The sequence below is a fragment of the Triturus cristatus genome, chromosome 5_1, assembly GCF_964204655.1.
Source record: "Triturus cristatus chromosome 5_1, aTriCri1.1, whole genome shotgun sequence".
In the NCBI taxonomy this organism is placed as follows: domain Eukaryota; kingdom Metazoa; phylum Chordata; class Amphibia; order Caudata; family Salamandridae; genus Triturus; species Triturus cristatus.
Genome location: NC_140587.1, coordinates 213,540,837 through 213,559,803, shown reverse-complemented (window position 1 = coordinate 213,559,803; position 18,967 = coordinate 213,540,837). Strand labels below are relative to the sequence as shown.

Sequence of the window (18,967 nt, the reverse complement as noted above, 5' to 3'; positions counted from 1 at the left end):
AAAGAACCCACACCACATGCATCAACTGCGGCAATAAGGCACTCTTCATCTGTATTGTCGTTACGATCATCTTTTCCTAATGGTAAAGGAGACCTAGAAAGATAATCGGCTCTTGTGTTTCTCCCGCCCGGGATGTGTGCAACCCCAAAATTGTACTGCAGCACTTTCAAACTCAACCTAGCGATTCTGGTGGTATGGTCTTTGACAATTCTACCCTCAAGAATCAGAATGAGGGGCTTATGATAAGTAAGAAGAGTAATCATCCTCCCCCACAAAAAACATTTGAAACGCTCAACAGCCCAGCAACACGCCAGCAATTCTCGCTCAATAACTGAGTAGTTTGTCTCACTCTGGCGTAACGCACGGGAGATGAAACCTACAGTGTACTCTTTACCCCGCTTGACCGGAGAGATCATGCCCCCAAGACCATCTAGACTGGCATCCGCAGACACTGTACATTGAAAAAGGGGTAAGAATGTTGCAAGACCCTAATTATTTTTTAATCTGGGAAAACTCCTCCTGACAGGAATCATTCCAAACAAACGCAGTTTTCTTCTTGAGGAGACCTCTCATGTGGACTGTCTAAGCAGCAAAATTTAGAAATGAATTTCGGTTAGAATTCGCGCAAACCCAAAAATGAGGAGAATTATTCTTTGGAGGTGGGACATGGAGCGTTAGAAATGGCTTCGATGAGCACCTCTCTTGGCACAATACAGTCACTAGAAATGCGATGTCCCAGGTATTCAATGGACTCCACACCCAAAAACACACTTGAGCTTGTTAGCTACAATTCCCCAACCCACCAATCTCTCCAAAACGTTTGCAAGGTTTTTGTCATGCGAATCCTTTCTCTTTCCAGACACCAAAATGTCATCTTGAAAGACAACCATATCTGTGACACCCTCCAAAACCTTCTTCATGACACCTTGGAAAACTGAGGCTGCCAAAGCTAGCCCAAGCGGCATCCTTCTGAACTGGAAGGTGCCGCGAGGTGACACAAAAGTTGTCAAGTGCTTGCAGACCGGATCCAGCTTGACTTGATGGTATGCCTAGGCTAGATCGATCTTGAGAAGTATTTCGCACCAGCACATTTTGAGAGAATGTCATCGATACGGGGAAGGGGGTGTGAGTCAACCCAAATCTCCCTAATCAGGCTGCGCAAGTCAATACATACTCTGAGAGTCCCATTCTTTTTGCGCGCCACCACCAAGGGAGATAACCAGAGGGAGGACTCGATAGGCTCAAAGACACCAGATTCACACTTTTTATTTAAGTTCTGAAGACAGGTCATCCCCGATACTGAAGGGCACATTACGCAATTTGTGTTTGATGGGAAGAGCACCTTCCTTGACCTTGATAAAGTGTTTGAACCCTTTGATGCATCCAAGCTTGTCTCCAAAAACTCTCGGACATTTCTTGGACCAAGAAACTAAACTCTCTCCTTCGGATTGTTCACCCACCACCGAAACTTGTTCTAGCATGCCAGGCTTAAGAGTCATCCCGAACAACCCCTGGTGATGCCAACCAAGAATGTTAAGACCCTTCTTTGCCACGTAAACCTTTCCTTGGATGTGCCTGTCCTTAAAAACAAACTAGGGAGGTCACAAAGAAACCCGTTCATTCAATCCTCCTCCCTTCATAGGAGACAGGACTTCTGTCAGGTGATCTATTTACCCATGTACTTTCAAACAATTCCTCAGTAATCCTAGTCATGCGCGCCCCCGAATCCACCAGCAGTTGCAGATACTTACCATCCACCAACACATCAACTACAGGATCGACACAATCCTCCGAATCGTCATTAACAACCACCACAAAGTCGGTAAGTGAGCTAATGACTTCACTCACAGGATCATTCTTGGGTTCCTCAGAGTACACAACATTGACACTCCCTCGGAAACCACACATTTTGGTGAAATGCCCTTGTTTCCCACTCTTGCGACACAATGCATTCCTTGCCGGACATACCCTCGAGTTGGGGAAATGCGATGGTAACCCACACGTGGTACAGAGATTTTTAGAGTAAGAACCTTTTTTCTCTGTTTTTGTGGGAACAAACCTATTCACCCTTGTCTCAGATAGCGGTATGATTTTGTCTCCTTGTAATTTCACACTCGGATCCTTATGATCTTTAACAGCACCCACAACACTGTTCTCAGGTTTTAGCTAATTCGAGGCTTTTTGAGACAATTCGATACTCTTGACAATGGTAATTGTTTCCTCCAAAGAAGGGTTCTTTAAGGTGAGTAATTTCCCTTGGACCTTCTTGTCCCTACAATGCACCACAATTTGATCTCAAATGAGTTTACAAGTAAAATGTTCAAATTCGCATTCTGAAGCGAGAATGCGCAAAGCCGCTACATAAGACACTATGCTTTCATCATTCTCCTGCTCTCTAGTAAAACATAGCCAATAGGTCTCGCTTTTGGGACCTTATAAGTATTTAGTTATGCAGCACAATATCCTTGGTGCAACAACATTAACTGTTGCATGGTTAAACACTTATAAGGTGCCAAAGGTGAGACCTATTGGCTTTGCCAATGCTTGTTTTTTTTACCAATCCAAGATGGCTGGGGGCCACTTGCATTGGTAAGTCACTTTACTTTTATGAAAAGGCATTTTGATGTCCGGATCGACCAGCAGCAAATGACAGGTGCCAGACTATCCTGAAACCTTCAAATTAAATACATTATTTTAAATGAACAGGAGGAGTGGGGGAGCAACAGAGGAGCAAGTGAGGTCTATGAGTATGGGGAAAGCAACAGAGAGTGGGTAGGGGACGAAGGAGCAAACAAGGCGCTTGAGTCTGAGAAACAACACACAGTAAAAAGAAAAGCGAGGCAGGGGTAGGGAAAACAATGGGTGAGTCTGGGAGAGGAATGAGGGAGCAACACAAGTGCACATGGGGAAGGGTTAATTTTGGGTTAGAAGCAGCACAATGTGAAAGAGGTAGAAAACAAACACTCATGAAGTGCTGAAAAGAAAGAAAGAAAGTAGTTAACTAAACGTTACCATTGGGTGGATAAAAATTGGCAAATCCAAAGGATGGTATAGAGGCTATGCTCCAGAGAAAGTACATCATTAAGGATAATGGGGTAACCCTGTGTCCCTCAGAACCTGGGTTTTGATAATATTATCTACAGTTGGTTCTGTCGGTTGTAATATAATCTACAGTTGGTTCTGTTGGTGTAATATAATTAAGGCTCCCTGTTTTCTGTTTTTACTGATTTTTACAGCTAAATGCAGACCGAAAACATTTATATTCTTGTCTGTATTTATTTTTAAATGTGGATAAAAACGGAAATTGGGTTGCTTTTTGAGTAATTCTAAATACACTCTGCCATGACTGCCAGGCCCATATCTGTGTGGATTGATAGGAAAGGGGGTTAAAAAAAGAAAGGAATTTTAGTAAAGAGGCTTAAACAGCAGTGGATATGCACTAGGTTGATACTGAAATTTGCATATTTTCTTATAAGTGCACTGATTTATCTTCAGTGAATGTTCACGGCATCGAAACCTGGCAGACATTCAAGCATCGTGCCTATTTATTGGTTAAATAAATGTGGTAATATACTAATTTCAGCTCCATTTTTTCACAAACCCCCAAATAAAGATGGATAAATACAGATAGAATTAGCAAAAAATAAATATGGATAAATACAGACGGAAATGTAAAAAAAAAATACCATAAAACCGGGAGCCCGAAATATAATCTACAGTTGGTTCTGTCGGGTGGCAGAGAAAGGATAAGCACAAGAAGAGAAAAGGAAATAAAAACAAGCACGCAAAAGGAAAAAACCAAGCACGCAAAAGGAAAAAAACAAGCAAAAGTGACGCGGCCGCCTGCGAAAGTGAAACTGATCACGATCAGGCGCTGAAAGCTGGCGGCTGAGCGCACACTCACGTGCGTAACCGCAAGCTTGAGGCCAGCAAAAGCCTCTGGTGGCACTTTTAAAAACCACTTAGTAAATGTCTCGAAGAGACCTAAAAACGATCAATACATTCTGCTAAAGTAGTGCAGGGCCCTGTATAGAGTGATGCCTGGTTAAAGATGGGTATGAGGACTCCCAGTGTGAAAAAAGAAAGCGTACGACCTACTTGCTGTTCAGGGCTGTTACAACATTGTGCTTTTTGCAAACACAACTAGAGATGGAGGAGTCTGAACATATTTTACTTGATAATACCTTGATGTAATGTAGCAAACTTCTGCCAAGTTCTAAGTGCTGTAATGAAAGCTTATAACGGCACTTTCTTGTATGTCCCTTCCCAGCCCTGATGAGGCGATGAAGCACATTCTCCTAAGAGAAGCACACTACACTGTGAAGAAGTGACTAGATGAATTAGTGCTGTATTTGCAACAAGATCTGTGTAGGGAGTTTTTTGGTGTCAAACGTGAGTGACAAGAGTGGTCACTTCCACTGCCATGGATCGCTCTGGCTCAGGGCGATGAGGAAAAGCGAGTGAGAGCTCGAACATGCGTAGTTTACTTTAGCCAGTTGCTGTTCATTACTCTGCAGGTTCCTTATGGATTTTTGGTGGACAGCCAAATGCTACTATAACCAAATGCCTCAATCTACAGTCCTCAGAAGGATGAAAGGCTGAAGCAGCGTTGCCAGGGTTCAAACTCTGGACTTTCAAAAGACAGCATGAGTCAGTAGCAAGTGTTTACTTATATGTAGATGTATTTATTTACTTATACGAACAATGACAGGAAATGTTGTACGTAGCTGTTTGTTTCATATTACACTACAAAGTAGTTTAGTACATAACAAACAAGGTAGTGTTACGGTGGCAATAGGTGAATGGCAGAGCAAGACTTTGCACTTCTATACATTTCCGTGAGAACTGGCCAAGCATGGTCAGCTCACTGAGCTATCTACCGGATGGCTTGTATTGTAATTCCTAAAATGGGTGCACCCATGCTTCGGATCATCATTGAGTGAGGCAAACAGGTGAGTTTTATGGGGCTTTAAAAGGGAGCCCTGAATTTGAAAACCATTGGCCCACATCTGAAATGCTCTACGCCTCTCTGCGGAAGAAAGGAAGCGCGCTTAGAGGTCAAGAAGGAACGAGCTGCACTCTCTCTCTGAGGTCTGCTACGAGGCATTATCACACCCCTGGGTGCGATTTACCAAGAACTGTCAACCCCACTTGTAAAACTAGAATGCCAGAGGCCATCCGAAAACCCACAACATAACACGATGACAGCCAAATGGCACGTTGCAGGCAGAACATGTGTAAACAATAGACAGTGAAATATTTTCGCTGCGAGTGGGAGAGGCTGGGACCGAACCTGTGCATTCCACACTTAACTATGCATCAGACATGTCCACGCAGAGGAGGAGCGTGGCATCGGAACGTGGCCACACATTCCAAGGCCACGTGACGAGGCGGCAGGTGACGTAGGGACGCCCCACTGAGGGGCTCGTGTTGGGGGTGGATGTAACACCGTGGGCGTGCCAAGGCCTGCACCACCAAGGATGGAGATCAGAGCATGATCACTTCCCTAATTATTTTATTTTTAATTATTGGTTTTAATTATTGGTGGCCGGAGGACTGTAAAGACGCATGCTACGCAGTGTATCCCCTTTCCGAAGGATGAGTCTGACCAGTAGAAATGCACAATTTCATTTAATTTATTTTGGAATGTATACAGTGCGACGTCAAACAAGAGTTTGCTTCCTTGGGGGAAGGCATGGACAGGTGGGGAGGCTGGGGGAAGAGGTGCGTTTGTAATATGAGAGTGAGAAACAAGATAAGAGATGGAAGGATAAGAGAGACAAGCGGCCGTGCGGCCGCGAAAGTGATCGCGATGGCGATCAAACAAACATCAAAGCGGAAAGTGAAAGTAATCGCGGTCAAGCGCGACGCGCGCGCCTGCGCACATGCACTGTAGCTCTAGACTGGCCTGGTAGCACTTTTTGGAGCCCTCTCAAAAAGTCTCGCCAGACCAGCGCATGCGCTGGGTCAGGCGAGACCTAAAAACGTGTGCCTAGCAACAACAAGACTGCTTTCCACATCAAACTGTTTCTCCAGCATGCCCACGGCTTGATTATAAACATTTAATTCTTCTTCTCCCTCATCCACAACTGGAGGAGGTAGATGTTCCAAAACAGCTAGACCTTCGAACCCCAGATTATGCTCTAAGATGAAAAGTTTCCTCTCAGCGCTAAATCTTGAGCCCCCGATAGCACCTAAGTATTTTACGAATGCTCTATACCAGACTTTCCACTAACCTGGAAGCTGTAAAAAAGCAGGGGGTGGTTGCACACTCTGCATGGAGAGCACAAAACAGAAAACGTACATTTCTATAAGTTGTTGAAAGAATAAAAGTTCATCTGAAAAATACCTGTAAAGAAAATAAATGAACACCAATACAACTCTGTCAAAATTAGAATAGTCCACCTGTGAAATAAAGAAAAAGTTACGTAATTAGATACCACCAAGTCGATACTGGACCTCCACTTTGACTGCGTACTGTCAAAAATATGTAGATGTCACTGTGCAGCACTGTCACTGTGTAGCACTGTGACTGTGCAGCACTGAAACAGACTGCTAAGCCACACAAATAAAGATAAATTATGCCAAATTTCTGTTCAAAGTGCCGCTTGCGATGGAGTAGTTAATTGCCTCCCTTCGATTGCAGTACTTAACAGAGTGACAGTCAATTACGTTTAAATAATGTGTGTAGCCAAACAATTGCTCCGCTTCTACTGCAGTGTCGGTCGCATACCTTAAATGAAATCCTGTGAAATCCTGTGTCGGCCTTTGGAATGAACCAGATTGAAATAGCTTCACGCTTTCCACAACCAGCTCGGCAGAATAATTTTCCGCCTTCCACTAGTAGCTCCCCAATGAGAGAAGCGATGTCACCTCGACGATGAATGGAGAGGAGCGCAACAGTGGATGTCTCCATAAGGCTTGATTCCCGTAACCAGGGAAACACAAGGAGGCGCTCAGAAAGAGACTCGCTTGACACACTCCTCCAGTGTGAAGATGCAGACTCAATGACGCGCTCAGAAAGAGACGCGCTCAATGCACTCCTCAGCGTGAAGACGCAGACTCAGTGACGCGCTGTAGACCAATGCTTCCTGTTATCAAGCAACAAGGAACTGCTTGTGACTCGTAGATCGCTCCTAGTGAAGTGTAGCCTGTCTCCGCCGACTCCTGCGGGAGGTTCCAACACATCATCAGATGGGGAAGCTGCAGAAGGTGAAGCACCTCTCCCCCAAGCGATTACAACAGCCAACGAACTGCACAGGATCGAGTAGGCTACAGGCAGCAAATTCAATTCGAGCACAAGACGGAGCACAACCACGCCTGCACACCAGGAAGTGTCACTAAACCACAACACATTATCTTCACCAAATGCTTGTTCCGAACTTGAAGCGCAGTGGAAAATAGGATAAAAATAAAAAAAATGTCTCACCAACAATGTAGAACCAAGCAGAAATGGTGTGATGAACCAAATGTGGCAAAGGCGCAAGGCGGGTGTGAAGAGTCACTCTTGTCTGAAGATGTTGTTGAAGATGATCTTCCGCACTGAAGATAACAAAGAAGGCTCAGAAGATTTGGAACGCAGGAATCCTTCGCTGCACACGTGGGTGGAGAGAGGAACGGTGAAACTCGTCGCCAAATTTGAAGTAATCACACCAAGCAGCTAAGTGTAAGAGCACATACTTTATTGACTGTTCGTCTCCACAGCTTACAGGAACTGAGAAGATCCTGGGATTCAAACCATAGCATTCCATTACCATGACAGAGACGACATAAGGAGTGCAGATGGACAGCATGCTTATAAAGAAATTACTATACATATCTAACAGATTCCAGTTTACATCGTTGGCAAAACCTCAGATCAGCAGAAACACCATGCAGATTTGCTTCTCATATCCAGCCAAGACTGTTCCCTAAAACAGACCATGAAAATGGAACAGGCAATCGAATCCTGAACGCTCTCTCAGAAACCTTCGCATGGTTTAGCCCGTCAGATCTAGCCTCCACAAAGCAAGGGCAACTCTGCAGTGTAAAGATGAAACAGGAGTGGGCCGAGATTGCACACCCCCTTGACTTCTCTCTGTGTAGGAGTTCACGGTTTCAAGACACAGGCCCAATTCTACTGTGCAAGTGCCCAAGTGTTATTATAAATTGGCTCATGTACTCCACCTGGCTAGTTAGTGTCAAATATAGTGCATTCTAGCAAAGAGTGGAGTTAGTCTACAAAAACACAGGTCACAGTTGATCAAGAGCTCTCCCTAGTTTCATAGACCAACATAAACGGTCCTGTAGATCCTCTGTGCGAAGGAGTTCCGCAGCCTATTTCATAAGCTATCTCAATGAGGTTTTGCTGGAGAAGGCACTTGTGTAATGTAGCTAGACTATCATAAGGATAATTCGTAAGCCTGGAACGACTATACTTTTCGGGTTGTAAAATCCCTCCTTGCCGAATTTCTGGATCACTGATTGCTTCCGATAGCAAGCTAGCATCTTGGATAGGTCGCTGGCATTACATATCTCACTGACCCACTGCCTGAAAGTTTTCCTTAGTTAACACCTCCTCACCAGTGCCTACTGCTTATGTTTGTTGCTTCGGAATTGTTTTAACTCTGTGTGATGTGCAAGCTCTATGGCCGATTTTCTACAAATATATTGTAATTCATGAACTTTTGATATGGCTTCATTTTTACACTCCTTCCACACTATGCATTGATGTAAGTAGACTACCCCGGTATTATATGTCTAAAGTATGGGGGTTCCAGTTACCGTCTGCTCATCTCCTTTGTTTTGTTGATTCTCTTTGTGTTTTCAACAGACTTGCATGTGTGGCATAGATCACAGCCAAGTATGGATTGGATCACAGAACTCCATCATCTACATCATAAACACCCACAGTATGTCATGTAACAGACAGCTAACGGATCACAGAAGTGCAGTGGTGGACATCCTTGCCGAGGAGGGAAACAAGACCCACAGGTACATATATTGTCTCATTTTAACCTTAACTAAATATATAGTTAAAATGTAATCACCTTTAAGACCATGATCAATATAAAGTCTAATTTTGGAGGTTGTGGGTCAAAGTGGATTTTCTTGAATGCACCAGATTGAGTTAAATGAAAAACGATGTTCCCTTTCTCTCAAAGGGTTTTCACAATCTCTGTTCCCACACAGACGTCTGTGAGGCTATTGGTCAGGTGGAAAACATGTACCGCGACCCTGTGGTTGATGTGGACCGGTAAAATAACAAATACAAATATGTGGAAGTAGAGAAGAGTATGAAACTGAACTACAAAGGAAAGTATTCTGAATGGTGGGAAGGATAGATATAGCAGTTTTGATCATGGGAAAGTGCATGCAGTGTGCGTGGAAATGGGGGTGCTTTCTGAGAGAGAAGATAATGGGCTTCACTTATGAAGGACATCTTGGGTGCAGTTTGATAAAAATGCAAAAGCGAGAACTGCCTTTAGTTGTGGATGGAGAAAAGGCGTGTTTAAATTGGAAAGGAGATATGGCAATAAAGGATTTGGAAGTACTCTGATGGAGCACTCCTCTGCTGGAGCAGCCTCTTACATCCCAGGGAGGCAGCGCTCATGGATGTGTTCCACATGGTTCTTCAGGAAGAATGCTGATGGCGAAGATCAAGCATGAAAGAACCATGGAAGTGTCCAAGTTGATGTGCTGCAAGAAAATGAAGGTAACACATCTAAAGACCGGTGACCGCTGTCAGGTCAAGGTAGAGCACTCAGAAGTTTGCTACATGCGGAAATAAATGGGGCTGGTCAAGATGTGGTTGTCGCATGTGATAGGGAAGGTGAGGCACTCCGTAATACCGCACTGGTTTCATGCCCGCAGGAATAACGCAGAGGCCATCCTAAATGGTCTCTTGAAGGGGGTCCTGTGTTAACCTTTGGAGAAAGGGTAGGGAGGGGACCGATGGAGCAGAGACTATAGAGAGTGGAGAAAGAGCACTAACACACCGTGCATCTATAACAACAAGCATTGGCATAGCCAATAGGTCTCGCTTTTGGGACCTTATACGTTTTTAGTTATGCAGCACAATATCCTTGGTGCAACAACATCAACTGTTGCATGGCTAAACACTTATAAGGTCCCAAAGGCGAGACCTATTGGCTATGCCAATGCTTGTTTAACTCTCCTTCTCATCTCTAATTGAAAGGAAGAACCAGACCGGTACAATCCCAGTACAATAATTCACCACAGCAAGCGACACAGACAACTTTTCTCTGCCAGTCCCCACATCTTTAGGTTCCAACGCTTTCATTTATCTTCCCACTGGCTAAATTCTAAAGCAGGTTTTGTTAGTGGCTTATTGTGCAATGCTTATGGCCACCAATTTGCAGATATTAGTTTGTATCTGGGACTCAAAGGCCCACAATGTCAATGTGGGTTAGAACAGTCAGATGCAACTAGTTCTGCACCTTTTGAGTCTGGTGCTCAATTTTTCAAATACTTTCATCTTTAATGTAGGAGCTGTTTCTTTTCCTCAATTTAAAGGATCGGGTGAGAAAGCTTTGTTTGCATGGCAACATGTAAAGAAACTTAACTTAGATGTGTGTGCAAGTATTCCAATTGCCAAAATAAAAAAAGACGGCTGGCTTATGGCCCAGTAGTTTGTACTGAACTGTACTGTGTGCAATGCAATAGGTCTCGCATTATAAAAGTGTGAGCAGTTGGCATTGCTAATAATAATGCAACACTAGCTATTGGCCTTGTAAATGATAATGGCATTTATTTATGTGTTTGTTTTATAAAATAGATAAAAAAAGGCATTGTCATGAACAATGCCAATAGCTTAAACTTTTGCAAATGCGAGACCTATTGCATTGCAAATGCTTGTTTCAGTACTGCAGGCTTTTTAAAAGTTTTAGTCACTACTCAAAATGAAATCCATTTTATCAGCATTGCCAGTGCTCCTTTATGTTTAATGCCATAAATGAAACACAATGTTCTAAGCAGATTGCTAAATAGCATCTCCTGCCCCGATCACAATGTCTCACTTCAAGCTGGACAGTGGGCACCCTGTTTTCATGCAGCGCCAAGACTGGGTGAACTAATGCACAGACTGAGGTCTGTCAGCCTCCGAGGCTCAAAGCATTCCTTGCAACAGTCTGCTGTGTCAAAGTATTGCCATGTGTACAGCACACACTCTGCAACAGCAACTGGTTTCAAAGTTGGGGGTGACTTCCCAAACTTTCCCGAGGTGTTCATAGTGTTTGGTGACAGCGTATTTATGCTGACAGCCCAGAAAACTGTTCATGGTTGTGTGCGTGTGTGGTTGTGTGTATGTGGTTGTGTGTGTGCGTGTGTGGTTGTGTGTGTGTGTGGTTGTGCTTGTGGTTGTATGTGTGTGATTGTGTGTGTGATGTGTGTGGTTGTGGTTGTGTGTGTGTGGTTGTGCTTGTGCTTGTGTGTGGAGTGTGTGTGGTTGTGGTTGTGTGTGGTTGTGTTGCGGTTGTGTGTGTAGTGGTTGTGTGTGTGGTGGTTGTGTGTGTGGTTGTGTGTTTGTGTTGTTGTGTGGGTGTGTGATGTGGTTGTAGTTGTGTAATGTGGTTGTGTGTGTAGTTGTGGTTGTGTGTGTGTGGTTGTGTGTGTGTGGTTGTGTGTTTGTGTGTGTGCAGCCCCAAGACGGGGTGAACTAATGCACTGACTGAGGTCTTACAGCCTCCGAGGCTCAAAGCATTCCTTGTAACAGTCCGCTGCTGTGTCAATGTATTGCCATGTGTACAGCACACACTCTGCAACAGCAACTGGTTTAAAAGTTGGGGGTGACTTCCCAAACGTTCCCGAGGTGTTCATAGTGTTTGGTGACAGCGCATTTATGCTGACAGCCCAGAAAACTGTTCGTGGTTGTGTGTGTGGGTATGTGTGTGGTTGTGGGTGTGTGTGTGTGTGGTTGTGGTTGTGTGTGTGGTTGTGGTTGTGTGAGTGGTTGTGGTTGTGGGTGTGGTTGTGTGGGTGTGGTTGTGTGTGGTGTTTGTGGTTGTGTGTGTGGTTGTGGGTGTGTGTGTGGTTGTGGGTTGTTGTGGTTGTGTGTGGGAGTGGTTGTGTGTGTGTGGCTGTGTGTGGTTATGTGGGTGTGTGGTTGTGTGTGTAGTTGTGGTTGTGTTATTGTGTGTGTGGTTGTGTGTTTTAAAACACCATTCCATCAACCTTTATAGCCACGTTTATGGCTCACAACCCGAAGACACAAGTAAACCCACCTGATCTCCTGAAATCCTGTTCTATCAGGTGTTCCTAACTTATACAAAGGACTTTAGGAGGACGAAGGACCTAAGTCAGGCGAAATGGTCCTAGATCCAAGGAAATATTTTAGATCAGCCTCAGTTTCTTAAATAGTCTGCATTAACATCATCAGTTCCACATCTGTGTGTGGCTGAGCTTGAGGACTTCTTAGTCAGCAGGCGGGTAGAACAATAAAATGTTTAATATTACAATACAGGCGAAAATTCAGACACCTTGTCATAGGCTCAACTTGTCCAGGGACCCAAGCATGCTACCTTTCCACTCTGAGCCCTTCACCTAACCTACTGTGCAGCTGTTTCACCTTTAATATCACTGTTCCACAGGCAGCGTGATGTCACACTGTTCCTTGTCTGTAGCCTGAACCATGAGCCTTTGCATCCCTGGCATAATCTACATACTTCCAATGTGTGAAGTCTTGGACCACAAATGCAGTGAAGAATAATGGATTGTTACTCCTCATGCATTTTTGCCCATTGGCTCAGATTTGATTGCTTACTGGCCATCCGAGCATCTCTGCCAGGCCACCCTATGTCTAGAGACTGTAGATTTAGAGTTTATAAACATTGTAGGTTCATCAATGAAGTGTGCTTGCTTCGGCGGCACATATACTAAAATTGGAACGATACAGAGAAGATTAGCATGGCCCCTGCGCAAGGATGACACGCAAATTTGTGAAGCGTTCCATATTTTTACCAGCTTTCACAAGAGAACTGTTCTATGTTTTCAAGACTAATTGAAATAATAACAGGTTCCAGTGCTTTCCTCGTAATATGTATTTTTCAATTAGTCTCTCCTCAACATTTTTAATGTATTTGCCTCACAGTAAAGAAGGTGCACTCTATGTCCAGCTGCATTTAGCAAGGAAGCCTGCAGGACTTCTGGGACTTTTCTTTCTCTTCTTCAGCCTCCCTGTCCTTATTCTTCACCACCCCCAAATCTATACTGCTGCCAGCAATGCGTTGCTTTGTGGGAGGCAGGATTAAGAGAAGGTCAGAGCCTATGCAAATGATGGCCTCAGGGCTGTCTGGGAGTCCCTTTTCAGCAGCACTGTTAAAATCCGCCTTGCAACCAGAGTGGTCGGGTAAGCTGAAAAACACCAGGCCAGATTGGGCACCAGGTCCTCTAGGCCCTTGGAGGACATATTGGGCCTGCATCCCTCAGTTTCTGAGGTCCAAGAAATGTTCACCCTCCATCCTAATAGAGAGGTCTTGGCCGATCGGGGCAGAAGGGAGCAGGGCAAGATACTCCTGATCCTGCTCCAATAATGAACCGACTTCCTCTCTCCTTACCTGTGGTTCTGCCTGGCTGCTTGGGCTTCCAGTTGTAGGCCTACAGCCCACAGGCAGTTTGCTTGTCCCTCTCACACATGTAAATGGGTCAGCACTCAAGTACACACACCTGCCTGCACCCACAGACCCTCTCACACACACTTTTGTCAACAAGATTTTTTCCTAGTTTAGAGACTCAGGGACCCATGTTTAAATACAAAAGCAGCACACCACATGACGGCCTTCACATAGAATCCAGCAGCAAATGGGAAATGTTTAAATAGCCATGGTCCTATCACTGCAACCCTACCATGGAACGACTGCTGGATGAGTCCTGCTGGAGAATATTGAACCTACAACAAGTCTGAGGTAAATAAGAATTCCACAGGAATACCATAAAACAGATACCTGTGACCCTTCCGAGCCAGATAGGATTCAAACCTACAATCTTCAGATCTGTAGTCAGATGTGTTATCCATTGTGACACTTGCGCTGTGTAGGCACACCCATACTGTTGTCTTTAAGAGGACTAGAAAGTGTGTGTGTGTGTGGTTGTGTGTTGATGTGGTTGTGTGTGTAGTGGTTGTGTGTGACTGTGTGTGTGGTTGTGTGTGGGGGAGTGTGGTTGTGTGTGTGTGGGGTGTGTGGTTTGTGTGTGATATGGTTGTGTGTGGTTGCAGGGTGTGTGTGTGTGGCTGTGTGTGCGCTTGTGGTTGTGTGTGGGTGTGGTTGGGGGTGTGGTTGGGTGTGTGTGTGTGGTTTTGGTTGTGTGTGTGTGGTTGTGTGTGCTTGTGGTTCTGTGTGTGTGGTTCTGTGTGTGTTTGGTTCTGTGTGTAGTTGTGTGTGTATGTGGGTGTGTGTGTGTGGTTGTGGGAGTGTGTGGTTGTGGGTTGTGTGTGTGGTTGTGGGTGGTTGTGGGTGTGTGTGTGTGGGAGTGTGGGTGTGGTTGTGTGTGTGGTGGGTGTGGTTGTGGGTTGTGTGTGTGTGGGGGTGGTTGTGTGTGTGGGGGTGGTTGTGTGTTTTTGTGTGTGTGGGGGTGGTTGTGGGTGTAGTTGTGGCTGTGTGTGTGTGGTTGTGTTATTGTTTGTGTGGTTGTGTGTGTGTGTGTTTGTGTGTGGTTGTGTGTGTGTGTGGGGGGGTGTGTGGTTGTGTGTGATTGTGGTTACATTCAATTTGATGAGAGTTAAGTAGAGATGTCTGCATTCGGTTTTCCTGTTGACCTCCTGAGACTTGAGCCGGGAGGAACTCTGCCAAGTTACAAGAATTTTCACGATCATTTTAAGACTGATTTTAGCAAAATAACATATTAATATATTTTTGATACTCCATACCTGCACTTGCACCTTAGTTGTGTATGACTCCGGGGGCCCACACTACAACGCGGTACCACCATCTTAGGAGGAGTGGGTTTAGCGGGCTAGTGTTTACGGCCCGGGGGGAGATAAGAGGAGGAATGGCCTAAGGCAAGCCCGTCTGCGCCCGTCCGTGTCCGGCCCGCGTCTAGCGTCATGACCCCTGCTCCAATTCTTAAATGTTATAAACCACCATCATATTTGCGAGAGGATCTCCTAAAGCTGAATACTAATATTAATACTCTCTGCGGTAGACCAATAGACCTTAGGCTCGAGCCAAGGAGGTGCGAACACTGCAAGCTGAACTTCAGTTATAGTAAGGTAATGGAAACTACCAGTCAAGATGCACAACAGAATAGGCCTATTCTGAAGGAGTGGAGAGCAGTATTAATTAATGCACGTTCACTGATTCGACATAATACTGAATTGGCGGATCTGATTGAAGGCCAGAAACTTGAACTGGTATTCATTACAGAAACGTGGGCTGATGCCGCCTCAAATTTAGAATTAAAGGCAGCACTCCCTCTGGGTTACTCTATTGTTAGAGCAGACAGAGAGCACAAGCGGGGGGGAGGGCTTGCTATTATTTTTAGAGAAAAACTTAGAGTGAAGGGATGTGCTAGCGGCAGCTCACAAGAGTGTGAGACACTAGCCTTTCAGATAACACTCAACAATAATTATACGTTAAATGGCCTTCTCATTTATCGTCCACCAAAAGCTCATACCACCCTGATGGAGAATATAAGTCCATTTTTAGAATCAAGTATAAAGTACTCAGATTTTACAGTATTAGGGGATTTTAATTTTCATTTAGAAAAAGTAGAGGATAATAACACGGCCACACTTATTGATTCAATGGGAAGCTTCTCCTTAAAAAAAATTGTCAGAAAAGACTCACATTGCAGGACACACCCTGGATGGAATTTTTACTTCCAATCCAAGATTAAAAATGTTGGAAGTTATACCAGTCATTTGGTCGGACCATAAAGCCATTGTATTCACCATACAGGGTATTGGACAGTCAAGGATATCTACCGATATCCCGGCCAGAACGGTATATCAAGACTGGGCCAACATTGACATCCCTATGCTACAAGAGGTACTAGGAACAGCTAAGCCAAATTTAGAGACTGACTCGAACGGTATGGCCAATAGATTACATCTTTGGATCAAGACGGCGGTAGAATCAGTAGTTCTAAAGAAAACCTTCTTATCTAAAAAGAAGCGACCCTCTCAACCATGGTTCTCGGACAAGCTCAGAGAACATAAAAAGGCTTGTAGAAGGTCTGAAAGAAGGTGGAGAGTGAATTATGATGGGAGGAAAAGAGTGCGCACAGACGTTGCTTGAGTATAAGGAAATAATTGAAGAGGAAAAGAGTAAATATTTTACTAACAAGATTTTAGAAGCAAAAAATACCTGCAGAGAATTGTTTGATACGGTGAGAAAACTCACTAACCCTCCAGGGAGCTCGGTTGGGCGTGGCTAGCCGAGCTGCGGAATGGCCGCTGCTTAAGCGAGCTCCGCCGGCCGGAACGAGATCCTTCCAGGAATCCTGCACATTTGGGCGACTTGTGACCGCTGAGGTCTGCTGGACAGCGAGCGTGGGGTGTCCGGCGCCTGCATGAAACAATTGATGAGCCGGGAGGCTATACCGACGGAGTTACGACGCTCGGAGCGCTGCAGCGGTGCGAGGAGCTGCGGCGGCCGGAGCCTGGAGTCGGCGCTGCGAAACTCGAGACCGTGGCGCAGACGTGGTCGAGGGCCCGGCGTCGCTGATAGCTTGGACCATTGGCGCGGAGCGCAACAGCGGGGTCGGTCTGGTGGCCACTGCCGAGCCTGAGGTGCTGCGAGGAAGCAGTGCGGAGGAGGAGGCTGGGCGCTCACGCTGCAGGACATACCACGGGGCGGCGGCGGAGGACTGCCTCACTACTCTTCTGGCGACATACGGTGAGGTGCCGACTTCTGCGTGGATCTGCGCCCTGGGGGTTGGATATTGTCAGCGGCGGTGACCGCAGCGGTCGACCGTCTGGCGGACGAAGGTGATAGCTGAGGCCACGACCAGACTGTCGTTGACCGGAGGGAGTGAGCATCCACGAAGCTATACCCCGGGCTTGTGCTGACGCGCTTACTGGGCCTGGCTGAGGTGGTGGAGACTGAGACGTGGGAGAGGGCCTTATGACCTGTGGAACCCTGCTTAAGGGCGAGGTTGCTGGCGCTGCGCCGGGCTGGTGGAGCTGCGGAAGGGAGCGACCGACAGTGTGGGAGTGGGTGGTGCTGCTTGCACCACGATCCGAAACCGGGCGCTACTCTCGCCTGCTGCGACATAAGCCCTGGACGGTCCCTGCCTGGAGACTCTGAGGAGCTGAGCTGGATGGCCTGCCCTGAATCCGCGCGAAGCCGGTTGGATATCCGAGGAGGTGGAGGTGGAGGTGGAGGTGGAGGTGGAGGTGGAGGTGGAGGTGGAGGTGGAGGTGGAGGTGGAGGTGGAGGTGGGGAAGCACGACACGAAGCAGTCGAAGTTGACCTTCGACAGCAAGCGAGCGACTCGACAGGCCGACGCGGGCCCGGAGGCATGGGCCGAGGGTGGATCGGACCTAGGGGTGGATGACCACGGAGAAGACCTGAGGACCTTGATGCTGGAGATGAGGTCCAGTCTCCGAAACATAGATATGAAACTGGACACCCTGACCTCCCAGCTCGAGACGGTCAAGACGCAGGTGAATGAGCATGAGACGCGTCTAGACACGCTGGACGGTCGCGCTGCGGAGTTCCACGAATTTCAAGTCGAGACGAAGGAGCAGCTCCTTCACATGGACAGACTGTTGAATGTTATTAGGGCCAAGAATGACGATTTGGAGGCCCGATCGTGCCGCAGCAACCTCCGCGTCACCGGTATTCCGGAGACGACCGCCATTTCCAAAATGGAAACCTACATAACCAATCTACTGCACGAGCTGTTTGACCCGCATCTCTCTGCGGTCTTTGTGGTGGAAAGGGCGCATAGGTCACTTGGCCAGAGACCGCCAGTTGGAGCACCTCCGAGACCCATCATAGCTAAACTCCTCAACTACCAGGACAGAGATGTGATCCTTCGGCTGGCAAGAGAGAAAGGCAAGATCACACATCAAGGGAATGCCATATCCTTCTACCCTGACTTTACTCCGGCGGTGCAGGCGGCACGTAGGGAGTTCGCGCCGGCTAAGAGACTCCTCCTTCAGGCGCAAATCCCATATTCACTGCTGTACCCTGCGAGGCTCAAGGTATCGTTTGAAGGCACCACACACTTTTTTGCGACCGCCAAGGAAGCGATGAAATTCGCAAAACATGTCGGCGCCAAGAAGCTCCAACGGCTGTCGAAGGCGGCGGAGAATGCAGCTGGCGCCCTGAGTGACAATGACTGAGGGGTATTGTATAACTGCTGGACTCTTTCACCGCCCGTGCAGCTGAACCTTTGTTTGTTGGGGAGGTGTGGTGTAGGTTCCCTCTTTTGTAAAGCTTTGCCGAGACACCCTGCAACTCCATTTTGTATACTTCGACCTCGTGCGGGCCGTGAAGCCTGCAGACCTTCTGGCCGCCCTGTTTTCCGTCAGGGCAAGATGCTGGCTCCGGCACGCCCCCTTGGGAGGACTCCCGACTATGTTGGAGGTTTTTGATTTCGGGATGGGTACTACACGACCTAATTGGGGAGTTAGTGTGGGTGGGGGGTGGTTGGTAAGGTTAGTTCTTTGTTGGTTTGTTGTCCACTGCACGCCTTTATTGCTAGCGGTCTATATGGGTTCTGAAGCATGGACTGGCGGGAGGGTTCAGTTCAATGTGATCCGGAGGGTAGGTTTGTGATGGTCCAGGGCATTGTATGCGGTGTGTCAGTGGTGTTTGTGGCGGTGTTTGGACCGAATGTTGACTCCCCGGGCTTCTACCATAAGCTGTGGGGGCAGGTGAAGGCCACTGGGTGTGGGACGATTATCTGGGGAGGTGATTTCAATGTCGTACTGGACGACACGATGGATAGAAGGGGGGCAGCTCGCACTTTGAATCCGCTGGCAGGTGCTGCGCTGGGGGACATCTTAACTGATGGGGCACTG

The 18,967-nt window shown here is 46.6% G+C and overlaps 1 protein-coding gene and 1 non-coding gene across 3 annotated transcripts in view; both read left to right on the top strand.

Moving 5' to 3' along the window:
• The window catches only part of DENND3 (DENN domain containing 3), a 757,020-nt gene that overhangs the window by 596,497 nt on the left and 141,556 nt on the right, over window positions 1-18,967 (top strand). For both annotated transcript variants that reach the window (XM_085604830.1, XM_085604832.1), the window contains exon 19: window positions 8,813-8,973. In XM_085604830.1, the coding sequence (XP_085460956.1) occupies window positions 8,813-8,973 (161 nt within the window). The remainder of the gene's footprint in view (window positions 1-8,812; window positions 8,974-18,967) is intronic.
• LOC146830656 (U6 spliceosomal RNA) lies at window positions 12,849-12,955 on the top strand. Its single transcript, XR_014961623.1, has one exon. It is a non-coding gene; the product is annotated as a U6 spliceosomal RNA (small nuclear RNA).